We start from the raw sequence: 27,511 nt of genomic DNA on the forward strand, positions 1-27,511 counted from the left end.
CTCTGGGTGGTTCAGTTGGTTAAATGTCTGACACTTGATCTCCACTCAGATGTTGATCTCAGGGTCATGAGTTCAAGCCCCGCGTCACAGCCTGCCTAAAAAAAAATAAAAATGGGGCATCTAGGTGGCTCAGTGGGTTAAAGCCTCTGCCTTCGGCTCAGGTCATGATCCTGGGGTCCTGGGATGGAGCCCCTCATCGGGCTCTCTGCTCAGCAGGGAGCCTGCTTCCTCCTCTCTCTCTGCCTGCCTCTCTGCCTACTTGTAATCTCTCTGTCAAATACATAAATAAAATCTTTAAAAAATAAAATAAAAATTAAAAAAAGGAAAGAAATTTCTTAGTAATGTCTTCAAATTTCTTAATTCTCTTAACATTTGGTTATTTACTTACTTTACTTATTTTTGCTAGGAATGATCCCACTTGTATATAACTAAATTTGTTAAAAGGTAGTTTACTAAAAGAAAAAGAAAGATTAGTTTCAATTACTTTTGAAATTAAAAAAAAAATGGGATTGCCCACATATACTACTTGGCCATCATCCATCATTCTCTTGCCTGACTCCCATATACACATAACATTTATCTACATTCTCTGAAGGCAAACAATTTTTGTTAAATATTGAAATGTGTTTTGATTTTTTCTTTTTTTTTGGCTAGCATATTAATTTTAGGCCAAACATAAGCCTACGCAGTATGTGGAATTATTTTTGTGTATTGTATGTATACTCTACAAGGCTTTCATATGCTAAATAGATGTTTATTTAGATGACTTAAAAGTGTTTGCAAGATCCTTTTCCTCATTTCAATTATTATAAAAATTTAAGTTACTTTATCTGGTTTTATATAACAAATTTTTATTCATGAAATCATTTATTTTAAGCCAAGTGTGTTGGTCAGTGGCACGAACACTAAATTTGACATCATTTTTCTCAGACACATCCTGATTTCCAGTCACTTCCTTTCTGACCTAATTTATAAGGCCACAGTACAGCAAAAATCAAAATCCACACACTGCAAAAAACGTGAGAGAAGGTAGAGACCACATTAATTGTCCATGCTATCCCCATTATTTCTTCTGAAAGTCGACCAAAGCAGAAAACAGAACGTCTGAGGGAGATGATTGCCTGGGCTGCATATCACCATCCTTGCCAGGCTTGGGGATTGTAGTCATAGAAAACCCGAGAACTACCCAAACCCTCACTGCTTCTGCACCTCACGGACGGCCTGTTGGAATGATCGCTGGGGACTGGAAGAGAGTGTAGGAGCTGGTAGCTAGCTTTTTAAAAATCATAGGAGAATGCATATATTCCTGCATTTCCAGAGAGACAGCTGACTGTGGAGTTTCAGAGCGCCTGAAGGTGGTGTGATTGAATGTCTTCTCTTTGGAGTCTTTGAAGAGAAAGAGATGGAAAGGGTTGTCCTCTGATGAGCTCCTGTTCCTCCCAGAGGGGTGGTCAGTGAAGATGATTAAAGGGCTTTGCTTGCATTTCAATGATTGTGCTACAATTCTTTTTTTTTTTTTAAAGATTTTATTTATTTATTTGACAGAGAGAGATTACAAGTAGGCAGAGAGGCAGGCAGAGAGAGAGAGAGAGGAGGAAGCAGGCTCCCTGCTGAGCGGAGAGCCTGATGCGGGACTCGATCCCAGGCCCTGAGATCACGACCCGAGCCGAAGGCAGCGGCTTAACCCACTGAGCCACCCAGGCGCCCTGTGCTACAATTCTTAAATGGTGACGTCCTCATTATTGAAAAGCAGAATGAAATATATTGTGAAAGTAAGTTAAAGGGTTTTCAACCAGTTCTTTTTACTTGCATTTATTCATTGGTCTTACAAGATGTGTTAGAGCTTACATATGGCAGGTTTCTTCACTTTTTCTCCTTCAGCCAAAGAAAAGCTGGAAGAAATAATTTGTTTGCCTCTAACTCTGATCATTTTTTTGTCTTGTGGTTGATAATAATTTATTATTGTGTTTAGATGTAGGAAATAATATAATATATGATATATTATATATTATATATATATTTGATATAAGAATATCAAATGCATTTCCCCTTTCTCTACTCTGCTCCTTCCCTGCTCTCCCTCCACACAGACCCAGGGAATTATCTGTTGCTGTGTAAACAATATTGTCACATACTTAGTGGCTTAAAACAACACACATTTGTCATCTCACAGTCTCTGTGGGTTACGTAGCTCATGGCTTAGGTGGGTCTGCTGGAAGCCTGGTATCGAAGGATCGGTCAGGGCTGGAGGTTCATCTGGAGGCTCAACTGGAGACAGGTCTGTTCTAAGCTCACGTTTATTGCCAGATTCAGTTTCTTGAGGCTGTAGGACTGAGGGCTTCAGCTTCTTGCTGGTCAGAGGCTGGAGGCTGCCCTCAGCCTTTAGAGGCCACTTGTAGTTCCTTTCATAGGGGCTTCCCCAACATGGCTGCCTGCTTCCTCAAAGCCGGCAAGGGAGAGAGAGAGTCCAGCAAGACCGGCATATGTTACCATGTATACATAATCACATACATTCTCTCACCCTTGCTGGCCTAGAAGCAAGTGACAATTAACATGCACATGCGAGTGGGAAGGATTACAAAGGTGTGAATACCAGCACGCGGGAATGCTGGGGGCCATCTGTAGTCTGTCCACCACACAGACTGAATCCGAGTATGCCTGTGCTCTGTGTTGTACACTTTATTTATATAGGGAAAAGACTTTCAATATTGAATTAATTTAGTCAGTTAAAGAATATTTAATGATGAATGATCCTTTCCTCAAAAAAGGCTATCATAGGAGATATAACATGGAATCATTATAGATACAACTTCACACAATTGGGATAAACTTTTAAAAAATTAGCTTTGAGGTATAATTGATGTAGAATAAACTGTACATATTTAAAATGCATATTTATTGTGGCATAGACTTGTGAAACCATCACCACAATCAAGATAAGAAACATTTCTATCCTCAAGAGTTTCCGCGTGTCCTTTTCTAATCCATCCCTCTGACCCCTTCCTTGGACAACCATACATCTGCTTTTTCTCACTTTTGTCAAAGAACCTAAGTCAGTTTTCTAACATTCTATTAAATGGAATCATGTCGTGATTCTCTTTTGTGCCTGGTTTCTTTCAGTCCACGTCATAACATTGACCTTCATCCACAACACTGCGTGTATCAATAATTTCTCTTTATTGTTGATGTTTGCACGGACCAAAATGTCCTTATCCATTCACCTGCTGATGGACATTTGAGTTGTTTCCAGTTTCTGGCTGTTACAAATAAAGCTGCTAAGTCTTTGTATGAGAATAGGCTTTCATATCTCTTCTGTAAATACCTAGGAGCAAAATAGCTCCTTTTTTTTTTTTTTTAAAGATTTTATTTATTTATCAGAGAGAGAGAGGGGGAGAGAGCGAGCACAGGCAGACAGAATGGCAGGCAGAGGCAGAGGGAGAAGCAGGCTCCCCGCTGAGCAAAGAGCCCGATGCGGACCTCGATCCCAGGACGCTGGGATCATGACCTGAGCCGAAGGCAACTGCTTAACCAACTGAGCCACCCAGGCATCCCAAAATAGCTCCTTTTGTAAAAAATTACAAAGATGTACGTTTCACATTTTGAGAAATTACCAAACTGTGTTCCAGAGTTGCTCTATCTTACCTTCCCACCAGCATTGTATGTGAGTTCCATTCATTAACAGTTGGTGTCATCAGTCTTAGTTTTTAATTGTGGTGGGAGCATACTGGTATCTCACTGTGAGTTAATTTGTGTTTCTCTAGTAACTAATGATTTTGAGTATCTTTTAAGGACTTACTTGCCATTGATGTCTGGTGATATGTCTCTTCAGATCTTCCCTCATTTAAAAAAAACTGAGTTGTTAATCTTGAGTTCTAAGAATCCTTTATACAGCAAATGTTTTCTTTCAGTTTGAGGGTTGTTTTTCCATTTTCTTTTTCTTTCTTTCTTTTTTTTTTTAAAGATTTTATTTATAAAATCAAACAGGGGACATAGCACAAACAGCAGGCAGAAGGAGAGAGAGAAAGAGAAGCAGCCTCCCTGGAAGCTTGACATGGGACTGGGATCATGACCTGAGCTGAAGGCAGACACTTAACCCAAATGAGCCACCTGGGCACCTTGTTTTTCCATTTCTTAACAATATCTTTTGAAGTGTGTAGTTTTTAATTTTAATGAAGTCCCGCTCATCATTTTTTTCTTTTGTTGTTTGGTTTTTGTGTCCTGTTTGAAAATCTTTGTGTCACTCAGGGTCACTAAGATATGCTTCTCTTTTATTCTAGACATTTTGTCCCGCAAGACACTTAGGTCTATAGTCTAAGTACAGTTAATTTTTGTGAGGCAGCACGTTGTAAGAGTTGAGGTTTGTTTATTTGGATATTCAACAGTATTGGCACTGTTTATTGGATAGATTTTTTTTCATGATTGAATTACCTGGCTTTTTTTCAAAACTCAATTGGTCTTATATATGGGTTAATTTTTAGACTGGTAAATATGTCTATATTTAAGTACTGTAGCTTCATAATAAGTTTTGAAATGAGATAGTGTCAGTCTTCCAACTTGGTTCTTTTTCAAAATTATTTTCATCATTTTAGGTCTTTTGCTTTTCCATATAAAGTTTAAAGTCCCTTTGCCAATTTATATGAGAGTGTTTGATAGCATTTTCATTGGGATTGTGCTGAATGTATGTATTAATTTGGGGGAGAACTGACAATATTGAGACATTTAATCCATAAGAATGATAGATCTATCCACATATTTAGGTTTTCTTCAATTTCTCTATACATTATTGTATACAGGTTTTTTATAACTCTGGTCAAATTTATCCCTAAATAGCTCACATTTCTTAACGCTATAATAAATGCTATTTTATTTTTGTTTTTGTTTTTAAATTTTTTTTTTTTTATTAAAAGATTTTATTTATTTATTTGACAGAGAGAAATCACAAGTAGATGGAGAGGCAGGCAGAGAGAGAGAGAGAGAGGGAAGCAGGCTCCCTGCTGAGAGCCTGATGCGGGACTCGATCCCAGGACTCCGAGATCATGACCTGAGCCGAAAGCAGCGGCCCAACCCACTGAGCCACCCAGGCGCCCTGTTTTTAAATTTTTAAAAAAGATTTTATTTATTTATTTGACAGAGATCACAAGTTGGCAGAGAGGCAGGCAGAGAGAGCGAAGGGGAAGCAGGCTTTCTGCTGAGCAGAGAGCCCAATGTGGGGCTCCATCCCAGGACCCTGAGATCATGACTTGAGCTGAAGGCAGAGGCTTAACCTACTGAGCCACCCAGGCACCTCAATGCTATTTTTTAATTAAAAACTTAATTAAAAAAAAACACAAAAAACCCCTTAATTTTCTGATTGTTTGTTGCTAGTAGATAGAAGTAAAATTGATTTTGTATGTTGACTTTGTAGACTACAACCTTATTAATTACACTGATTAATTCTGTATCTTTTTAATAGATTTCTTAGGATTTTTTTTACAATTATGATCATATCATTTACCAAAAAAAAGGAGATATTACCCAGACTTCCAATCTATTTGCCTTTTTTAAAATTAATTTTTAATTTTTTAATAAACATATATTATTAGCCCCAGCGATACAGGTCTGTGAATCACCAGGTTTACATACTTCACAGCACTCACCATTCTATTTGCCTTTTATTTCTTCTCTTTTTTTCCCTTACTGCACAGAAACCTTCATTAAAATTTTGAATAGTACTATTGGGACAATATATCTTCACCCTGTTCCATGTCATAAAGAGAAAACATTGTTTTTCATTATTGTTTATGATGTTAACTATAGGACTTTGGTTGACACCCTTTATCAAACTGAGAAAGTTTCTTTTTGTTCTTACTTTTATGAGGGTTTTTATCATGAGTGGACATGGAATTGTTAAATGATTTTCTTTATCCATTGAGATGATCATATGGTTTTTCTTTTTTAGTTTATTTAATGGTGAGTTATAGTGATGATTTTTGAAGATTAAACTGACTTTGATTTGTGAGCTAAACTTTACTTGGTTAGAGTGTATTATCCTTCTTATTTATTGTTGGATTTGAATTGCTAAATATTTTTGTTAGGTATTTTTGCTTCTATATTCATGAGGTATATTGTTCCATATTTTTCCTCCTAATGCTGTGGCTAGTTTTCTTATGTGGTAATGCTGGTCTCATGTTCCCTTTTCTTGTGTTTTCTGAAAGAGTTTGTGTAGAATTGGTATCATTTTTTTCTTACATATTTTGCTGAATTTACCAGTAAGTCATCAGTACCTAGGTTTTTTTTTTTGTTTTTTGTTTCTTCTGTGGAAGGTTTTAAAATATAAATTGAATTGTTTTTAATAGATATAAAGCTACTCCTGTTATTCATTTATTTTTGAGTGAACTTTGGTAGATTGTGTCTTCTAAGGAATATTTTTTTCATTTTACCCAAGTTGTGAAGTTGACTGACATACCATTATTAGTATTCCTTTATTCTTTTAATGTCTGTAATATCTATATGTCACCTCCCTTATGTTTGATATTAGTTTGTGTCTGTTTTATGGTTAATCTAAATAGAGGTTTATCCATTTTGATGATCTAGTCAAATAATTAACTTGATTTCATTGATTTTTAAAAATGTTGCTTTATATCTTTTTTTTGTTTTGTTTTGTTTTTAAACTTTCTTGTATTATGTTATGTCACCATACAGTACATCATTAGTTTTTGATACAGTGTTCCAAGATTCATTATTTATGTATAAGATCCAGTGCTCTGTGCAATACGTGCCCTTCTTAATACCTGTCACTGGGCTCACCCACCCTCTCACCCCCCTCCCCTCTAAACCCTCAGTTTATTTCTCTAAACCAATCTCTTATGGCTCATTTCTCCCTCCGATTTAACCCCCTTCACTTTTCCTTTCCTTCTCCTAATATCTTGCTTTATATCTTAATGATTTCTGTTCTTTATTATTTTAATTATTATTAATTTGGACTTAATTTGCTCTTCTCAAATTTAAGGTAGAAACTTGGGTCATTGATTTTAAACCTTCATACTTTTATAATATATATGTTTAATGCTATAAAATTGCCTCTAATCACTGCTTGCGCTATCTCCTGCAAATTTAGATTATTATGTTAATGTTGATTCAGTTTAAAATATTTTCAGTCTTCTGTTCTGCTCCTAATTTTCCTCCTGGGCAACTGGTGAATGTCCATGGGAAAGAGCTTTAGAGTGGGTTTGAATTCTTCTTTTCTCTCTGGGGCTCCTAGGGATTCTAAACCAGCATGGTAACTCCTACTTCACCTCTAAAAATTTGTTAAAAATGTAACTGATTTCTTATTACCTCTTTGTATGATGACCACCTCTTTTTCCATGTTGTGTCAAAGGTTAAACAGATCATGTATCCATCTCTCCTTTAAGGGTCTTGTCATGAAATTCAGTTTTCTTTGTTGCCGCATGATATCAGTTCCCTGAGGGGCTCAAGAAAAGTTATGAATTTATAGATTGTTTGACTTTGTCCTTATTGTTGGAATAGGAGCCATGTCCTCTTTGGAAGCAAAATATTTGCTAATCATACTTTAGAAACAGCTTGTTTTTCTGCCCAGAACCCCAGCTGGAAAGTCAATTTGGGAGGCTGAAATTTATTTAGTTACTTCTAAAATGTCATAACTATTTCATCAAACACACTTCCTTCAGGTCATACTCTGAAATATTTCTACAAGAACTCTGGAATTAAGAGTCCATTTCATAAGATTCTTTTCTTTGTGATATCATTTCAGACGTAACTTTGTGGTACACTGTTGAATGGACCCTTGCGTGGGCAGGCAAGGAAACAGTACTGTTACTGGCTTTCTCATATAAACAGTTATGCAAGGTCAGGGTTGGGAAGGCCATCCAATGGCATGTGGTCAGTATGGCTACCAGATGACTGGTGATTCACGTATCACGAACAAGTCATCTGCTAATGATCTTGGAACATTTCCAATGTTGGCATCTTCATTATTTCTTAAGGCAGCCTATTTTATCTTTTCTTAGTTTTGACAATTATATCGTTCTTTGTTTTGAACTGGCATTTTCCCTTCTCTCATCCATTCTTAGCTACCTGCCTCTGACTCTTTAGTTCAGTGGCTTATAATGTGAGATGGTAATGTGAGCGGGTTATAATGTTTCATGGTAATCACTTTGGGTCCTCCTCACTTGATTTTGTTCTGCTTTTGCTCCAGATACAATCTCTACCTAGCCATGAACTCCGGCTAAAGTGGCTGGAGTTGAGCCTATTTTGGTTTTCTTTTCTTTTCTTTTCTTTTTTTTTTTTTTTTAAAGATTTTATTTATTTATTTGACAGAGAGAGATCACAAGTAGGCAGAGAGGCAGGCAGAGAGAGAGAGAGGAGGAAACAGGCTCCCTGCTGAGCAGAGAGCCCGATGCGGGACTCGATCCCAGGACCCTGAGATCATGACCTGAGCCGAAGGCAGCGGCTTAACCCACAGAGCCACCCAGGCGCCCCTATTTTTGGTTTTCTAAAAAAAAACCTTTTTTTTTATTATTTTATATTATTGTTCAGACTTCCCAGATTTTAAGTCTTAGCATTTCCTAGTGGTTTGTTATTAGGATTTGTGTTATGGTTCTCTGTGCTCAGTGTTGTCTTTTTTCTTTTTTTTTTTTTCTTCAATGTTGTCTTGGTAAAGAAACTTTGCACTAGTTCCAGGCCCTGGAAGCCAAACTCCATAATCATTTGTCAGTGGTCTCTAAGAGAAGGGAGGATTTGGGCAACTGTATCCTTATCCCTCTTCTAAATACGTTAATTCACTCTTCTACTTAGAGTCCATTCAGATGCTTGAAGAAAGCTTTATATGCATTCTAGGCCATCTCTTTTTCAGGCTACACCCTAATATCTTCTTATATGCTTCTAATGGGAGGTTTAACAAAGAGAGAATATATCGATCCAACTGTAGGTAGGTACCCAAATTATTGTATTTCCAAATTGATTTTCCTACTCTGCTTTCTAAATTCCTGATGAAGATTCTAATTATTACAGATTCAACACATTTAAACCCTAATATCTTCACGTTAAATTTTTTTTGAAAAAGATATATCTGCACGAGTCTAAACTACTAAATTTAATTAATTTTAAACTTAAATTTAAACTGAACTTAAATTTAAAACTAATTTATTAAACTAATACATTTAATATTAAAACTATATTAAATAATTCTGCAGTTAGTTTAAAAAAAAAGAGCAGTCTTTTATTTTCCCCTTTTCCCACTCCCCAGTAGAATCTCTTACCATCACATTTAGCTAATTATTTTGATACTTATTCATTGTTTCTAAATAAAATGCTTATACACTCACTTTTTTTTTTTTTTTTTTTTATGTTCAGTGTTTCTGTGATCATGACTGTACAGGCACCTGCTATTCTGAGACAAGCCATGTAGTGTACTGTGATTTATCTCCCTTGCCTGGACAGATCTTTGTTTCCCTTTCGATTGCCATCTTGTTTGATTATTTTTCTATGGATGTACCACTCATTCAATCCTTGTTGATTGTTTAACTCTCCTTTGAAGATGTTCAGATTTACCAGGCATCCAGTTCATTTCATCTTGTTGAAGAAATCACTCACAGAGCCTTCTGAGCCTCTCCAGCGTGCCGGCTGCCCTCGCCACCTCGCGTGCCTGAGAGCTCCCTTCTGCAGCACTTGGGGATCTTCCTTTCTTATCTTTTCCTGACAGATCTCTTGTATGCTTGTCTCCATTTTCCTTAGTTTTGCTCCTTAGTTGGATCCTACCCTCGTACAGCTTCCCGAGAAGGGATATGCAAGGAAGTCTGAAATGTCTTCATTCTACTCTGTTTAAGCAATTCCATTTTCCTTGGAATTGGGAGACATTTTGCATCGCTTTCTAAAAGACTTTTAGTTTTTTTTTTTTTTAGAATTGTTGCTTTATTTAAAAGACTTTTAGTTTTGAAATGATTTTACATTGACAGAAGAGTTACAAAGATCGTACAGGCTGGCACCTGGCCTCCCCTGTTGTTGACGTTGTACATCACCATGGTACATTTGTCAACACTTACGAAATTAATGCTGGCCCACAGCTCTTAACTGACCTGCAGACTTTAGTCATATTTCACCAGTTTTTCCACTAACATCCTTTGTTATCCTTTGTTCCAGGATCAAATCCAAGATACCAAATTGAAATTAGCTCTCGTGTCTCCCTAGTCTCCTTCAAACTGTGATCAGCCGTTCCGTTTCCTTATTTTTACAAACTTTGATACTTTGGAAGAGCACTGGTCAATATTTGTGTGGACTGCCCCTCCATGAATTTGTCTGATATCTTCTCGTGTTAAAACGTAGGTTATGGATTTGGGGGAATATTACTTCAAGGGTGAAAGGGCCTTTCTCTTCACACTATATCAGAGGACACATCATATCAATGTGAATTATTACCAGTGATGTTAAGTTTGATCATTTGGTTGAGGTGAAATCTGCTAGGTTTTCTCTGTGAGCTTACTAGTTTAACCTTTCCATTAAGCGAGTCACTAAGTCCCGGCCATGTTCAAAGGGCAAGGAAGTTATCTCCACCTTCTTTTTTTTTTTTTTTTTTCAATTTATTTATTTTCAGAAAAACAGTACTCATTATTTTTTCACCACACCCAGTGCTCCATGCAATCCGTGCCCTCCATAATACCCACCACCTGGTACCCCAACCTCCCACACCCCACCACTTCAAACCCCTCAGGTTGTTTTTCAGAGTCCATAGTCTCTCATGATTCACCTCCCCTTCCAATTTACCCCAACTCCCTTCTCCTCTCTAACACCCCTTGTCCTCCATGATATTTGTTATGCTCCACAAATAAGTGAAACCATATGATAATTGACTCTCTCTGCTTGACTTATTCACTCAGCATAATCTCTTCCAGTTCTGCCCATGTTGATGCAAAAATTGGGTATTCATCCTTTCTGATGGAGGCATAATACTCCATAGTGTATACAGACCACATCTTCCTTATCCATTCGTCCTTCTTAAGGAATATCAAATCTTTTGTGGATTTATGTCAAATCCACCACAAAAATGAATAAATATATGGGGGGGGAGTATTTTGAGGCTACGCAAGTATTCTTTTCCTTCTTAAAGTTTGACCCACTAATATTTACATTCATCAGTTCGTTTTACCATTGCCTTTTAACTTCAGTGTTACTGTCAAGAGATCTGACACCATCCTAACCGCTCATCCTCAGAATCTCTTCCTTCTTTCCTGTGTTCTGGAATTTCATAAAGATACTTGGCAGGAGACGGTTTGTGTTACTATGGAATGAAGGTATTTGCTGTAAAAGGAATAGTATATGTTGGGTTCTGTTCCTCTTGAGGCAGGAACCCAAGATTTTGTGCTTTCTTTCTTTCTTTTCTTTTTTTTTTTTTTTTGATTTTGTGCTTTCTTAAATTTTTCATTCTTTTTTTCCTTTCTCTCAACACAGGGTTTACCACCCAAAAGATGGCAGGCCAACGTGATGCACCTGAGTTGCCCGGAGCCTGCGGTGTTTGCTTTCTCACCTCTGGCTCCTCGCCGGAGCTCTTTGCGGGAGATGTGGATACCAAGCTTTGAGCAATCCAAGAAGGAAGCCCAGGCACTAAGGTGGCTGGTTGATAGGAATAAAAATTTTTCAGCTCAAGAGTTTTGGGCCCTGGTTTTCAAGGACTAATTTCTAGAAGGATCAGAATGATATAGACTAGCGCTCTCCTGAGGTTCATTTTCTAGGTTGCCTTAATACATGAGTATCATAGCTACTTGGTTGACTATCCTTTAGGATAAGGAGTACTTGCTGCAGTACTCATAATGAGCCTTCTCAGATAATGGATGTGAATTGCCCTTAGGGGTCACCTCTATATTTTTTATACTAAAAAGTAAATATTTCTTATGGTCACCTTCCGCTGACATGTCTGGACCAATGTACCTGCTGCCTTTTGTGGACATTCAGCTAATGTGGAGTGAATGTTTCCCTCCCTGCATGGGAGGCAGAGGGTGGAGCTGTGGATTCTTGATACTCACCTCACTGTCTGCAGTTTATTAGTGTCTGGCAAGCCCAGGGTCCTGATGCTGAGCATGAACATGAAATGCATTAGAACTTGGCAATGAGAGATTCCATCTGTTAGTTTCCAGGGATGTAAGTGAGTAATAAAAGCTGTGTGCATTTTATCCGCTTTTTCTCTTCAAGTCAGAAGAACGTACGCCTGTCTGCCTTCTCCTTACTCTTACTACCTCTTTCTTTCCGTCTTGCCCTGCCCCGCCCCCACTCCCACCACCCCCCAAGTGGAATGTCTTATGGAAGATGTGCCTCCTCCTTGTTTGTTTTGAACAGTGAGATGTTCTCAATGGTCCCTTCTCCTGCAGAGCAGAATAATAATCTTGAGATCGGACACCCTGCACCCTCTGATCAATGTGAGAAGGGAAGTGGGTGGCTCCCCGGAATTCCGGTTGTGTTGAAGGTGATTTGTCTTCTCTTAGGCTGATGTACAGCCTGTAGTAATGGGCAGCCCGCTCTGGTAGGTGAGCCTTCCTGTTATTTCTGATCCCGGCACAGAGAAGTTGTGGCTGTCCTGTCAGGAGCACCTATGGTAACTCCATGATAGACAAGGAGACAGCGCTGGCTGGCGTTTTCTCCTCATGTGGGGGTGGGGAGGCTGTTAGAGGATCCTAAAGCCTGTTGCCACCAGATGTGCCTGGCTTTGGTGCTCTTTACTGTGGAAAGATATCAGCTACTAAGGCCAGGAATGGTCTCTGATTCTTATGTCCCTGAGGTGGCCATATGGGTGAAACTCAAGATGGCTCCCGTAGTGCCAGCTCTCCCTTCACCCCAGGGCAGTGCCATGCCCAGTCTCTTTCATGAGAAGCTCTCTCCCTGGCTGTGTGCAGGGGTAAGGAGGAAATCAGGTTCATTCATTCAGGAGCAAGAAAGTTCACATTGCTGGATGGGAGGCAGTTCTGTGACTAGGTTTTTCTCAATCCCAGCACTGCCATTAACTGAACATGATTCAGTACAACTCTCTTAACTTCCCCAGGCCTTCGTTTTTGTACCTAAAAAGAAGCGATTGGGCTGGTCATTGAAGCTCTTCTCTTTGTAATGTTGTTTATCAAAATTAAGAAGTTTCATTTTGTAGATGTTTTTACTCAGGCAGTAGTAAATCATGAAGCACCACTTCATGGTTTTCAAGAAGAAAGCTCTTTGAAGGAAGAAGTACACTTCTTGGGTAGTATTAGGGGTAGAAAGTAGGTGATCTCTGCCATTTTTTTTTTTTTTTTCTGATAATGTCCAAAGGGAAAGCATCGGTAAGGGAGATTGTGTGTTACACACCAGATTTTAAATTGTATATTAAATGAGTTTTGTTGTCGTACCTTTAATAAAAAGCCCAGGATGTGATTTGTGCATCTGGTGGGGTATTATCCAGTAGATCCAGTTCTCCATAAAAGCCTTAAACAAATCCCCAGTGCTCATAGGCTTCTCGTATGTTTTAAACCTCAACATTGCATGTAGTTTTGTTCTACTCGGTTCTTCATTAAGACTCTGTAGACAAAATTCTGCCTAGACTTTTGTGAAGTAGCCCTGAACAAATTGAGTGAAATGAAATAATTGATTGTTTAATGGGGCATCAACTTCTTGTGGGGAAAGAAGTTGGAGGAGAGGGAATTCCATGGGATTGAAAATGAGGTATGTTTCAGAGAAAATAGATTAAACGTTCTTTGGGACTCTGGGAGTACACATAGATTTGAGACTTTATTCACACGCGTCTTCCGTAATAGGATTTTTATTAATAAGATGGTACCCTTGTCTGTGATAATTGTGGTCATGGAGGGAGAGGCATGGCCCCACGGTAGAAGGATTCTTACCTGTAAATAGGGAGCTGTGTGGTTTTGAGTTCCGTGTAGGTCCCCTCAGTGACATTGTGTCCGTTGAGCCCATCAGACCACACCTTTCTCTTTACCTCACTCTCTCCACTTGTGAACTGTGGTTGAGAGAGAGTCCTCTTTCACTGGGATGCCATGAGGAATGGCTCTTGGCTGTGGAGGACCTGATGTAACATTCTGTTTAGGGCGTCAGCGCATTTCGCATGGGTTGTTCTCAGAGACCGAGTCTCTAAGTGATATGACAAGGTGGATAGAAACCTTTTCAGAAACGTTGGAGAAAGGGCTCGCATATGCTAGTCAATAGTCTTCACATCTTCACCTGAAAATGAGATCAATTTGACATTGATCCTGTAGCAGTTACAAAATTTCAGAACCTGTTCGTGGACTGGCTTTGTTGCTGTTAAGAGCTAGATTCCAGTAACTAGAGTATCCATTGAGATTCTTGTCATTATTAGTAACAAATTGAATGCAGTGTTGTAGGTGATACTGGGAAGTAGAAGACATAAGCGAAAATGAACACCCTTGCTTTGAGTCACACATTGTAGATTACACATAGAACAAGCCTAATATCTATAGAACACTGTATGAATCCCAGCACGCCACAGACCTGAAATTGAAATGCCCAGTGTTATACTATGCATTTAAAAAAAACCCTGTTAGTGTAGCTCATAATTCCTGCTAAGGATGACAAGGCATTAGGGGGACTCCAAAGGAGAGTTAGTTTTCAGTGAATGATATTATCTGAAGCATCATGGGTACGACTCTACATAAATAACATAAGTCTTTCTTGGAATCTTCAAAGTATAAAATGTAAAAGTTCACAGGCCAAGAATAATGGTGGTTAGTTTATGTTTCAAATAATTTTGCAATTCTGAATGTTCTGTAAAGCACTTTCTTACCCTTCTTTAGGGAATGTCTTTGTTTTCATTTTTGTTGTTGCCATTATTGATAATTGTCTTTACTGTGATAATTGTCTTTACCTTTTTAAAAAGATCTTATTTATTTATTTGACAGAGAGAGAGAGGGAACACAAGTAGGGGGAGTGGGAGAGGGAGAAGCAGGCCCCCCCTACATCAGGCAGGGAGCTCAATCCCAGGACCCTGGGATCACGACCTGAGCCGAAGGCAGACGCTCAACAACTGAGCCACCCAGGTGCCCGTTTACTGCATAATTCTAATGTCAGCCCTTATCTTTTATTTTCTTCTGATTACAGAAATAAAAATGCTTACAAAACTTGGAAAACTGAACTATGAACTATGACTCCAGAATAAGAAGAGCAGGTTTTAGTCCCTACTGTCCAGTATACTTTCTAAAGATGATATCTTGGGGGCACCTGGTTGGCTCGGTCAGTTAAGTGTGAAACTTTTGATTTCAGCTCAGCTCTTGATCTCAGGGTCATGGGATCGAGTCTCTATTGGGCTCTGCACTATAGGTGGAGTCTGTAGGAGATTCTCCCTCTCCCTCTTTCTCTGCCCCTCCCTCTCATGCTCCTGTCTCTCTTAAATAAATAACTAAATCTTTAAAAAAAAGAAAGGTGGTACCCTGGCCAAGTTATTTGGCCCTTCTAAGCTTCCATTGCTCACCAGGAAAAGGTCATTATATATCTAACGGCACTGTGAGGTTGTGAAGTGTAAATAAGTCAGTATTCATACTTCTGTCTATAAATGCTAGCTGTAGCTGTTCCAGCTCTCCGTGGCCATCACCCTTTGTGAAGACCTTGACTGAGATTTGCACAGAACGAAAGAATGGCTAATGATAGTACTAGTGATGGTGTTCCTTTTAGTTCTCCACTTAGTTATCTGAGAGCTATTTTATTATGAGGTAGGCATTGGGCTGTACCCCTTAGCCAGTGTGAGTCAGACATGGGAGAGAGTATGTGGGGTTCTGGGTAAGGCTTTGAGATACCAGGATATCATGAAAGCCAGAGACTGAGGATAATGCTCAGATTGTACTGTCCCTCCCCTCCATGGGAATTTTGGTAGAGTTTTACGCAAAGCTCCTAACAGTGTAGTGGGAATCACACAACCTTTTAATAGTACCTGTGCAAACCCAGTGCAGTGATCTCTGGCAAAAGCCTTTCAATTTTGCAGTTTTTAGTCTTGGGAGGAGCCTGTTCAGTGTGCTCAGAGAAAGGAGGGAGAGGTGACCAGGTCTAGAGGTCCTGCCCTTTTACGTAATAAGTTTACTTACCAACTGAAAATCAAAAAAGAAGAAAAGAATAGAAGCCTGCTTGGGACTTCTCCTGGGAGACAAGTCCCGTTTTGCTCTTCATATTTATTGATGCAAGAACAATGCTTAGGAGCCTACTTTTTTTTTCTTTTTTTTTAGGAGCCTATTTTTAAGTCACATAACCTCTGGTTGATCAGTATTGGGGCCTAACCCATTAAATTAGTGACCCTGGTGGTGGGAATCATTCAGTAGAAGGGCACGAGGCAGAGGTGTGGGGAGGAAAAGGAGTGACCCTCCATGATTTTTATCTTCTCAACTCATTGGGCTTAACAGCCAAGCTGCGGCTATGTCTCTAAGGGGGTGTGACCAGTCGTGATCCACAGAAACCATCTTTTACCTTCCTGAGGCTTCTTCCTAAATACCTGTCCTTGCTCCTTTGGGTTCCCCAGGAACTGCTTCCACGAGCGGTTGAGCTATCTGGAACTTCTGAAATGAATCAGAGTTGCACACTGATTAACGCTTCCAAGGGTGTTCTGAACATTAGGTCAGACTTTCATGCCCTATTTCATTTCTCATGCAAACTAGGGCCACATCATCCCACCTAGCTTACCAGAGAAGGTGATAACGCCAGCCCAAATAAGCCATTATGGATATTTGGAATTTTGCTGTCACAAACTCCTTAATTAAAAAACAAAAGCCGATTGGCAATTTAAGAAACTTAAAGACTTATCAGGGTCGGTAGGGGGTGATATTAAGGGTTTTGAAGCAAGGACAGTATCTTTTAGCAGGAGACTTTGAAATCAGCCTAATAAAACTCGCTTCTTATAGAGTAAACATGGCTATGGGCACTCATCTAGTGAGTCACACAGGGGAAAAAATAATATGCCAGTTTTATTTTTAAATGACCTCAATGAAACAATAAAAATGATTTATTTCATTAAACCTTGATCTTTGAGTCCATGTCTTTTTAATACTCTGTGAGACAAAATGGGGAGTACACATTGTCATTTTTGTATACCAAAGCACAATAAGAATAGCAAGGAAAAGCACTTGTGTGATTGTTTGGGTTGTGAGTTGATCTAGCAGCTTTTTCATGTAATACTGTTTTTACTCAAAAGGGCATCTAGCAAACTACAGATATCCAGACTTGGGTTTGTCAGTCGTCTTCATGAAAAACAAAATGAGCCTGTCACTTTAAGAACAGCAATAGAAGTTGTTGCTAATGATAACATTTCAACTTTCAAGTGAGAGCTGGGATTTTGGAGAACTAATTTCCACCACTTTAAGCATCAGTTTATCTGATGCTTAGAAACTGTCCTGATGCAATTGGTGGTGATATTAACAAGTGATGCTTTTGACATTGAGTGAAAACAGAGGTGATGATGTGTAAGCATGTATTTAGTTTATTAGTTTGTTTTTATAATTCTAAGAAAGGAAGAGAGGATATCAAATACTGGAAAGAGGGAGCAATTTTTCTTTAAATTAAAAAAAAATTTTTTTTTTTTTTTTAGTTGAAGTCTTCCATTAGTGGAAATGGAACTTCTAATGGGAGATTTTTTTTTTTTTAAGATTTTATTTATTTATCTGACAGAGAGAGATCACAACTAGGCAGAGCAGCAGGCAGAGAGAGGGGGAAGCAGGCTCCCTGCCGAGCAGAGAGCCCAACGCGCGGGGCTCGATCCCAGGATCCCAAGACCACAACCCAAGCTGAAGGCAGAGGCCCAACCCACTGAACCACCCAGGTGTCCCCAGTGGGAGATTTTTAAAAATTATTGATTGCCTCCCTGAAAATTGGGGTAAGATAAAAGGTAATGAGAGCTTCCACTGAGGGAAAAGAAGCTTTTGTTTTCTTAATTGTGAAACAAGAAAAAAAATGGATTAATGAACAAGAAAAATATTTTTAAAATCTATCTAAATTATCATTATTTGGGTGACTCAGAATGTCCGTCTGGAATTTGTTAATGTACTTAATACACTTTTATTGAGCACTTACTATGTGCCAGGAATTATCCTGGGCCAGGGGACCCAGTAGTGAATGGAACGGCCAAAACACCTGTTACCATACAGCTGACCTTCTGATTCTAGTAGTGGAAGGAGAATGGAAATGCGTTAGCAGAATGTAAACCACTGCCTGGAAGCTTTCTTTCTTGATTTTATAAGCCCCATGGGATGGAATTTACCTCCTGACTCTGAACCACCACAGCTGAAACATGAGATAGGATATAAATGGGTTCTATCGATAAGAGTCTATTAAACATGCTATATTGACAAGATGTGTTAAAAGTACTACGAGTTTAAACTTAAAATGAGTTGGCAGGTCTAGAGGCAAATCCTTTCTCCTTTCCTCCATTGTTTTATTCTTGTTCCCTAGAAGAGGAGGCATTTCTTCTGTCAACATTGGGTGATTTCTGGCAAGAATAAGAACTGTGACTGGGGATTGGCAATAAAGATGGCGGGCCCACTGGGCAAGCCGCTCTGCTCTGTGGAAACTGCATCTGTTCACCTTAAGTCCAGGGGTTGGGGCCAGTCAGCATTTACTTAGTCATAGCACCTGGAAAAGTTTTCTCTCACAAGCTGTGCTCAGTCATCCTGTGTATGGTTCACACACCATTAATAAGAGGACTCACTTCACCACTGAAATGATATTATCTGCTAGTCTGAGAGAATGCGGGTCACTTCGGTGAGTGTCTTTCAGGAGTGAAGTATAATCACAGATGTCTTCTATTTCCTGCTTTCATGGTCCAAGGTTTCAGCCTCAGTGTGAAGTCAGCCTGGAGGTGATGGGGCAGGAATAATGAAAAAGAAACCTATGATGTCCCCTGCTTATTTGTTTGCTTGTTGATTCTTGCTGTAGCTCTAGGGACGCCATTGAAAATACATTTTGGTCATCTTTATTCAGAAAGATGATGTGGCTCCTGTACCCTTCAGCAGCGTAGGCATGTTTTTCAGAAAGACTGTGACAATAGGTTGGTGGCCTTATGTATCATTGTCCAAATTGGGACACTTCTGAGAGTGAAAGGGGGAGCTGTGATTTAAGCCAGGACAATCGACCCAAACTGGGTTGTGTGGAATGTAGGGGGCAACAGCTGTCTTAGCACCACTGTCTTCCAAAACAGTCTCTGAAGCGTGGGGTGCTTGGATGAGGAAAACATTACTAGTGTTTTTTAGGGACAGGCACTGCCGGATACTGTCCTGTGTAATGGCACTTAGTTGTTACAGTAACCATTTGAGATAGATTGTTTTCTCTCCTGCTCTTATAGCACAAAATACAGTAAAACTCCGTTTAACCAGGGTGGGGTGACATTTTAAACGTGCTTAAATGGACAGAAGCCAGGGCGCCTGAGTGGCTCAGTGGGTTAATCCTCTGCCTTCAGCTCAGGTCATGGTCTCAGGGTCCTTAGATCGAGCCCCGCATCGGGTTCTCTGCTCAGCAAAGAGCCTGCTCCTTCCCCCCACCACCTGTCTCTCTGTCTACTTGTGATCTCTGTCAAATAAATAAAATCTTTAAAAAATAAAATAAAAATAAAAAAGAAGGAAAGAAATTTCCCTTTTTCTTTTAATTAATTCATTAATTAACTTATGCCATTTGAAAATAAGTTGTGAACTAGATGTCATCCAAACTGGTAGAAAAGAAGGAAACTTTCACTATTTGCAGATAACATGAAAACCTTAAGGACTCCACCAAAGTAACTACTAGAATTGATGAATGAATTCAGTAGTCACAGAATACAAAACCAATGTGCAGAAATCTCTCATGTTCCTATACACTAATAATGAAACAGTAGAAAGAGTATAATCCTAAGTAGGAAGTAGAAAAAAAAGGGGCGGGGGGAACAAGTCCATTTGCAATTTCACCAAAAATAAGATACCTAGCAATGCAGCTTGTGATCCAAAGAGGCGAAAGACCTGTGTTCTGAAAACTGTACGACACTGATGAAAAAAATTGAAGACGACACCAAGAAATGGAAAGAAATTCATGCTCATGGATTGAAAGAATACATATTATGAAAATGTCTATACTACCTAAAGCAATCTATAGATTTAATAAAATCCTATCAAATACCAACAGTATGTTCAACAGAACTAGAACTAAGAACCCTAAAATTGATATGGAACTGCAGAAGACCCTGTATAGCCAGAGTCGTTTTGAAGAAGAGACACAAAGCTGGAGGCATCACAAGTCCAGACTTCTAATTATATTACAGAGCTATCGTACTCAAAACAGTATGGTGCTGGCACAAAAAATAGACACACAGATCAATGGAACAGCATAGAAACCTGGAAATAAACCCACAAATACACGGCCCGTTAGTATTCGACAAAGCAGGAAAGAATATCCAATGGGGAAAAGGCAGTCCCTTCAGGAAATGGTGTTGGGAAAACTGGTCAGCTTCGTGCACAAGAGTGAACCTGGACCACTTTCTTACACCATTCACAAAAATAAATTCAAAAAGAAATAAAGACCTAAGCATAAAACCCGAAACAATAAAAATCCTAGAAGAGAGCACAGGCAGTAAGATCTCTGACATCAGGCATAGCAACGTTTTTCTAGATAGGTCTCCTGAAACAAAGGAAACAAAAGCAAAAGTAAACTTTCATGACTGCCCCAAAATAAAAAGCTTCTGCACAGCAAGGGAAACAACAAAACTCAGAGGCAACCTATAGAATGGGAGGAGGTATTTGCAAGTGATATATCTGATAAAGGGTTATTATCCAAAGTATATAAAGAACTTGTAAAACTCAATACCCAAAAGACAAATAATCCAATTAAAATGGGCAAAAGACATGAACATTTCTCCCAGGAAGACATCCAGATGGCCAACAGACCCATGAAACGATGCTTAGTATCACTCTTCATCAGGGAAATACAAATCAAAACTACAAGGAAATACGACTTCACACCTGTCAGAATGGCTAAAATCAACACAAGAAACAAGTGTTGAAGAGGATGTGGAGAAAGGGGAACCCTCTTGCACTATCGGTGGGAATGCAAACGGGTGCAGCCACTTTGGAAAGTAGTATGGAGGGTCCTCAAAAAATAAAAAGTAAAACTACCCTATGATCCCAGTGATTGAGCTACCTGGTAATGACCCCCCAAATACAAAAACACTAATTCAAAGGGATACATGCACGCCAGTGCTCATAGCAGCGTTATTTACAACAGTCTAATTATGGAGGTAGCCCGGCTGTGTATTGATAGATGGGTGGATAAAGAAAATGCAGCATATATATACAGTGGAATATTATTCAGCTACAAAAAATGAACTCTTGCCATTTGCAATGCATGGATGGAGCCAGAGAGTATAATTCTAAGTGAAATAAGTCAGTCAAAGAAAGACAAATACCATATGATTTCACTCATAGGGTAAAAAAAAGAGAGAAGCTAAGAAACAGACTGGTAACTACTGAGAACAAACTGGTGGGTCTTAGAGGGGAGGTGGCGGAGGGAGACGGTAAACTAGGTGACGGGGATTAAGGAGTGCACCTCTGATGAACACCGGCTGATGCAGGGAATTAGCGAATTACCCTATTGTATACCGGAAACTACTATTACACTGTATGTTAACTATACTGGAATTAAATGTAAAAAGAGGAAGTTGCAAACATCACCCCCCTGCCATCTGCTATGAAGGACATTCTTCTAAATAACCACAATCCCATGACCAAATCCAAGAAATCGAACACTGATACAATAATATTATTTATCTATCTATCCATTTTTTTTAAAGATTTTATTTATTTATTTGACAGAGATCACAAGGAGGCAGAGAGGCAGGCAGAGAGAGAGAGAGAGAGAGAGGAGGAAGCAGGCTCCCCGCTGAGCAGAGAGCCCAACACGGGACTCGATCCCAAGGCCCTGAGATCATGACCTGAGCCGAAGGCAGCGGCTTAACCCACTGAGCCACCCAGGTGCCCATATCTATCCATTTTTAAAGATTTTATTTATTTGTCAGAGAGAGAGAGCACAAGCAGGGGGACCAGCAGGCAGAGGGAGAAGCAGACTCCCTGCTGAGCAAGGAGCCTGACGCTGGACTCGATTGCGGGACTCTGGGATCATGACCTGAGCCTAAGGCAGGCACTCAACTGCCTGAGCCACCCAGGCATCCCCAATAATATTATTTAATACACAGTCCATATTCACTGTTTCCCAGCTGCACAAATGATGAGTTATTACAGCTGTTTCTTTTTTCTGTTCCAAGATGCAATTGAGAATCACATATTGCCTTTATTTCTTATATATCTTTTTAAAAAGGAGATTTTTATTTATTCATGTGAGAGAGACGGAGAGCACAGAGGAAGAGCGAGAGGGAGAAGTGGACTCCCCGCTGGGGAGAGAGCCTGATGTGGGGCTTGATTCCAGGACCCTGAGATCGTGACCTGAGTTGAAGGCAGACACTTAACCAACTGAGCCACCCAGGCGCCTCTCTTTCTTATATACCTTTAATCTCTTTTTATTTGGAGAGTTGTCTTATTTTGCTTTGTTTTGTTTTGCTTTGTGACACTGACATTTTTAAAGAGTCAGGACCACCTGTCTTATAGAATATTCTGTCATCTGGATTTATCTGATTGCTTTCTCATGATTAGATTCATAGACACCCTCCCACTCCCTTTTGAAGTTCAACATCATTAGAACATCTCTGACGCACTGAAGAGACCCTACGTCCCCTACCAGAGAAGACACCAACACCTCCCTCCCCAAGTAGAGATTCACTATGTCAGAAAGGGAACCTGGGTCAGTGACTCAGTCTTGACAACCAGGATGGTTAGTGTTTTGTAGTGAGGGGTGTGTGTGTGTGTGTGTGTGTGTGTGTGTGTGTATGTGTGTGCGCACGCGCACACGCTGTGTGAATGATGAGATTGAGAGAATGAAGAAAGGAGGAAGTGGGGGAGGGGGGAGAAAACTAACAAGGTATTTATTATTATTATTATTGTTTAAAGACTAATTTTTAAAAAATATTTTATTTATTCATTTGAGAGAGTAAGAGAGCGAGAGAGCACAAGCAGGGGGAGAGGCAGACTTCCTACTGTGCAGGAAGCCCGATGTGGGGCTCAATCCCAGGACCCTGAGCCTGTGACCTGAGCCAAACGCAGACTCTTAACCATCTGAGCTACCCAGATGCCCCACTAACAAGGTATCTAAAGAGAAAAAAAATGGGAGCAAAAGCAGTCATGGGGGAAGAGAATGAAATCTTACAATGTACAAATTAATTTTTCTACTTTTTTTCTCTTTAAGACAATTATAAACAAGAACAACCCCTTGTGCTAATAGGCACTTCCAGTTCTTAGATTTATTAGAATAATTAGAAAGGGAGATAAAACCCTCTTTGAGATAAGAAAGATGGATGCTCACATTTAAAAAATACGTGATTTGGGGGCAGCTGGGTGGCTCAGTGGGTTAAGCCTCTGCCTTCCGCTCAGGTCATGATCTCAGGGTCCTGGGATCGAGCCCTCTGCTCAGCAGAGAGCCTGATTCCCCCGCTCCCGCCTGCCTCTCTGCCTACTTGTGACCTCTTTCTCAACACCCCAGATAAACTTTATAATAAGAGGCTTTTACATTTTCAAAATGTAAGAGAGAGTGGCAGTGGCAAGGGACAGAGGGGTAGGGGCAACGAAGTGACAAATCCACTTTGCCAGAAGAAGTGGAATGGCGTCAGGCTGGCGAGGCCCGGTTGTCCGACGAGGCTGACGTGCATGGCCGTAGTCCCGGAGAAAAGACTTGCTATGGGTTTCTTGACAGAGGCCAATATCTCAGTGTTAGTTTCAGGAAATCCCGAAACAGGAAATACAATGTTGCAAGCGTTGGGCTTTAGGGACAGACTCATGAGAGAGATAAATTTCAATAACCTAAAAATTGCGCGGTGACTTCTTGGCTTGTGAGGACACGTAGCCGAGCCAAGGTGAAGCCACCCTTCCCCCCTCCATCTGCAGCTGGCTCAGGTGCCCACGGTTTTCATCTACGAAGCCACATTCCTCAGCTCGATGTGGGACCTCCCCTCAGTCACACGATCCCTTAGCAAAAGAAGGGTCATCCATGAAGGGCATGGAAAACAAGGAGAAAACAACCCAATCTGTGTGGAATAGAAAGAATCTGTTTTGGCGGGTTTGGGGGGGGGTGTGGAGCTCAGGGTGTAAACAGTCTGATCTCAGTGTTGGCAGCCTCTGCAATGACCTTGGAAAAGGCCTTGTGTAGACTCAGTCAGAACCTCCTGACAAAATATTTGAGTTCAGCCAAACGTTCGGATGTTTCTGACAGTTGTTTGTTTGCCCTCAGAGAGGGACGGTTTTCACTGCCCTGTTTCGATGGGACTCAGAAAAGCTGTTGTGAAGGGGCGCCTGGGTGGCTCAGTCGGCAAAGCATCTGTCTTCAGCTCAGGTCATGATTGGGGGTCCTGGGATCGAGCCCCATGTCGGGCTCCCTGCTCAGCAGAGCATCTGCTTCTCCTTCTCCCTCTGCTCCTCTCTCTGGCTGTGTTCTCTCTCTCTCTCTCTCAAATAAATCAAATCTTTTAAAGAAAGAAAGAAAAGCAAGCAAGCTGTTGTGAAGGCAGCCCTTCCTACCCCTAATCCTTCCTTTCCCAACATCCCACAGATTATGGGGGAACCTGAGACACTGCAGATATACTGAGCTATTGTATGACTCACATATTTTCTAGAATACAGTCGAGTTGGATTTAGATGAATTTGGAGATGATTAGAGAGTGACTCTGGAGACTGCGAACCCGAATGCATCCACCAGGATTTATAAAGCTTTTAAAATGTTGTTCTCCTCACGTGTGCGTGCTGCTTCCCAATTAAGCAGGGAACTAGGTGTCCAGGCGTGCGTAGCTTCTGCCATGTTTACATGTGTCACACGCTTCTTCAGGGCACTGCCCAGTGGGATCATTGATTAATCTGAGGTAGTCATTAGTTGTTTGATGTCTGGTATATGGAAGGATTGGACGGTCTCTGGGCAAATCTAATTTGAGAATAGCCAGGGGTGAGTGACAGATTCGCTTTCTCTCATCTCCCACTGACTCCAGACATTCAAAGTGAGCTTGGCAATTAGCTAAGAAAGAAAGGAGCAACCTGTGGTTTTTCCCAACAGGGGATTTCATTGTCCATTTGGGTCCCTTTGTTTACTGTGTCTCAAAGAAACCATGACAACCGTATTTGTCTCTGTTTCCTCTCCCCTAGATGCTTCTGGTTCCATCTGTTCGATATTCACCAATGAAGTCAGCTTTCCATCTCTTTTATTTTTCGCTATACGTGGAAGTACACTTACATGAGTTCATTTTTTTAAAAGTAAAAGAAAATAAAAATGGAGAGGTGGTGCTTGAATTGATAAATTGTGAAACACCTTCTCTACACTTCCTCTTTCTTAATTCTCACTGGCATGTGACAGGTTCATTTATTTGACTTGCCAGGAAATGCTGGTTGCAATGTGCAGAGAGGGGCCATCCTAGGAAAACAAAGCGAAATCCAGCCCCGCTCTGTAGGGGTACTGCTGTGGGATGAAAAACACCTCCTCTCTTAGTCATAGTGGTGTACAGCTACATCTAAACTTTTCCCTTTCTGCTAACAAAATCTCAGGCAGTGGCAGCCAGGTACACCTCTCTCCTTCCTCAGAAAATGGGTTTGTCTTCTTTTTAACGCTTTTACATGCTTGTAGGGTCACGTGGCGCTTTGATGGGTGTGAAACACAGAAAATAGTAACTAAAGAGAAAGAAAGACAGGGACCGACCTGAATGGGACACTGAGTGTAAGGACCTATTTAGCCAGAGCGACTCCATCTTGGGTAAACAGCCATTTTGTTGTTTGTGCAGTAAACTTAAGTTGACTCTCCCCTGCAGAGAAACTTACTTCTAAACAAGTCCAGAAAACCAGTAAAATGTAGTCAGCTAGTTCCTGATAACAGAGCCCAGAATACAAGGACGAGTCAGGCCAGATGGAGACATCTAATCAGTACGAAGTACTGTTTGTAACAGTGAGAAGGTCTTGCCCAAACATAAATGACTCCATCTTGGGAAGGACGACAATCTTATTATTCACACTGAATATGTTAACTGACTAAGCCTTCCCAGAAAGTACTGTTTGTAACTGTCCTAGTATGGAGTAATCTTGAATAACACGTCACCAGACCGGATGAAACTAGCCAATCAACAAGAGACACACAAACCCGGTGGGTTGAGATACCAAGATACGGGTTGCAGTTTCACCCAATAAAAGGTAGCCTGTAAGATTGGGAGGGGTCGCCCTCTTTGGAGTCAGCCCTGGCGGGTCAGCCTGACCGCTAATGCTTGGCATAGAATAGAGCTTTGCATAACTTTAATTTGTTTCAGTCTCGTTCCCCTGGCCGATCAATCTGATTTCTAATACTTATCATAAAATAAAGCTTTAAATAACATTCACTTTGTCTCAGTCTCGTTTCGTTTAATAACAGACCTAACACTGAGGGGACCTCTTTTGTGCTATAGGACGACCTTTAACAATTGTAGAAGTTCCTCGTTTTTACGATCAAGTAGTCTAAAACAGAGCCATCCCTGGCTCAGGACTCCTGGCTGTGTCTAGCTTTGCCTTTGCTATGAACTACCTTTGTGACCTTGAGCAAAGCATTTCACCTCAGTGTGACTCCAGTTCCTTCATATGTAAAGTGAGTTGTATTGCAGGACATATAAGCCTCTGAAGAGCCTTGAAGTGGTACTATTCTGATTGATGGCTGAACAGTAACACTGGCTGACAATTTTGCTACTTTTTCTTTCATACCCCTTAGATACAATTCCAGCCTTGGCCCTCTTCATTTTTTTAAAAAAAAAATTATTTATTTATTTGACAAAGAGAGAGCAGCAGAGGGAGAGGGGAGAAGCAGACTCCCTAGCTGAACAGGGAGCCCAGTGCAGGACTCGATTCCAGGACCCTGGGATCATGCCTTGAGCCGAAGGCAGATGCTTAACCGGCTGAGCCACCCAGGTTCCCCCCTCAGCCCTCTTCAAATCTCACTCTATACCTTCTTTCATCTATCCTGTCCACATTTACAACCACCATGAATATATTTATGACTCAAAACATTAAAAAAGTTTTATACTGCTTTATAATTATATGAAATGCAGTGTACACATTTCGAGTTCAATGAGTTATTTTATATATACATGTATATATATGTATATATGTGTGTGTGTGTGTACATATGTGTATATATATCTCTCTGAGTATCCACCACCACAATCAAGGCACGGCACGTTTTTATCACCCTAATAAATCCCCTAGCTCTCTTTTGCATTCCCTCCTTCCCCATTCCCGGCCCTACCACATCACTAATCTGGTTTTTGGCACCAGGCATTTTTTTCTCCCTCCTTAAAGCCGTGCTTCGAATCATGATCAAATATGCATGTTCAGCTCCCGCGGGGAAATGTGACTTAGATGCATCACAGGGCCCTTGACCTTTACAAAATGGAAATCAAGATCTTTCCCCATAAATCTGTCTCATCACCAAAATT

General features: G+C 40.3%; 1 protein-coding gene across 8 annotated transcripts in view; it reads left to right on the plus strand.

Moving 5' to 3' along the window:
- The window catches only part of FUT10 (fucosyltransferase 10), a 147,423-nt gene that overhangs the window by 72,228 nt on the left and 47,684 nt on the right, over positions 1-27,511 (plus strand). For 5 of the 8 annotated variants that reach the window (XM_045071008.1, XM_045071007.1, XM_045071010.1 and 2 more), the window contains one exon: positions 11,443-12,161. The exons of 2 other annotated variants lie outside the window; for them this stretch is intronic. In XM_045071008.1, the coding sequence (XP_044926943.1) occupies positions 11,443-11,667 (225 nt within the window). In that variant the 3' untranslated portion in view covers positions 11,668-12,161. Of the gene's footprint in view, positions 1-10,137; positions 10,530-11,442; positions 12,162-27,511 lie in introns of those variants that run through there. One more of the 8 variants, XM_045071011.1, reaches the window with a different exon arrangement.

The sequence above is a fragment of the Mustela putorius genome, unplaced genomic scaffold (assembly GCF_011764305.1).
Source record: "Mustela putorius furo isolate JIRA1106 unplaced genomic scaffold, ASM1176430v1.1 tig00003976_pilon_pilon_pilon, whole genome shotgun sequence".
Taxonomy (NCBI): domain Eukaryota; kingdom Metazoa; phylum Chordata; class Mammalia; order Carnivora; family Mustelidae; genus Mustela; species Mustela putorius.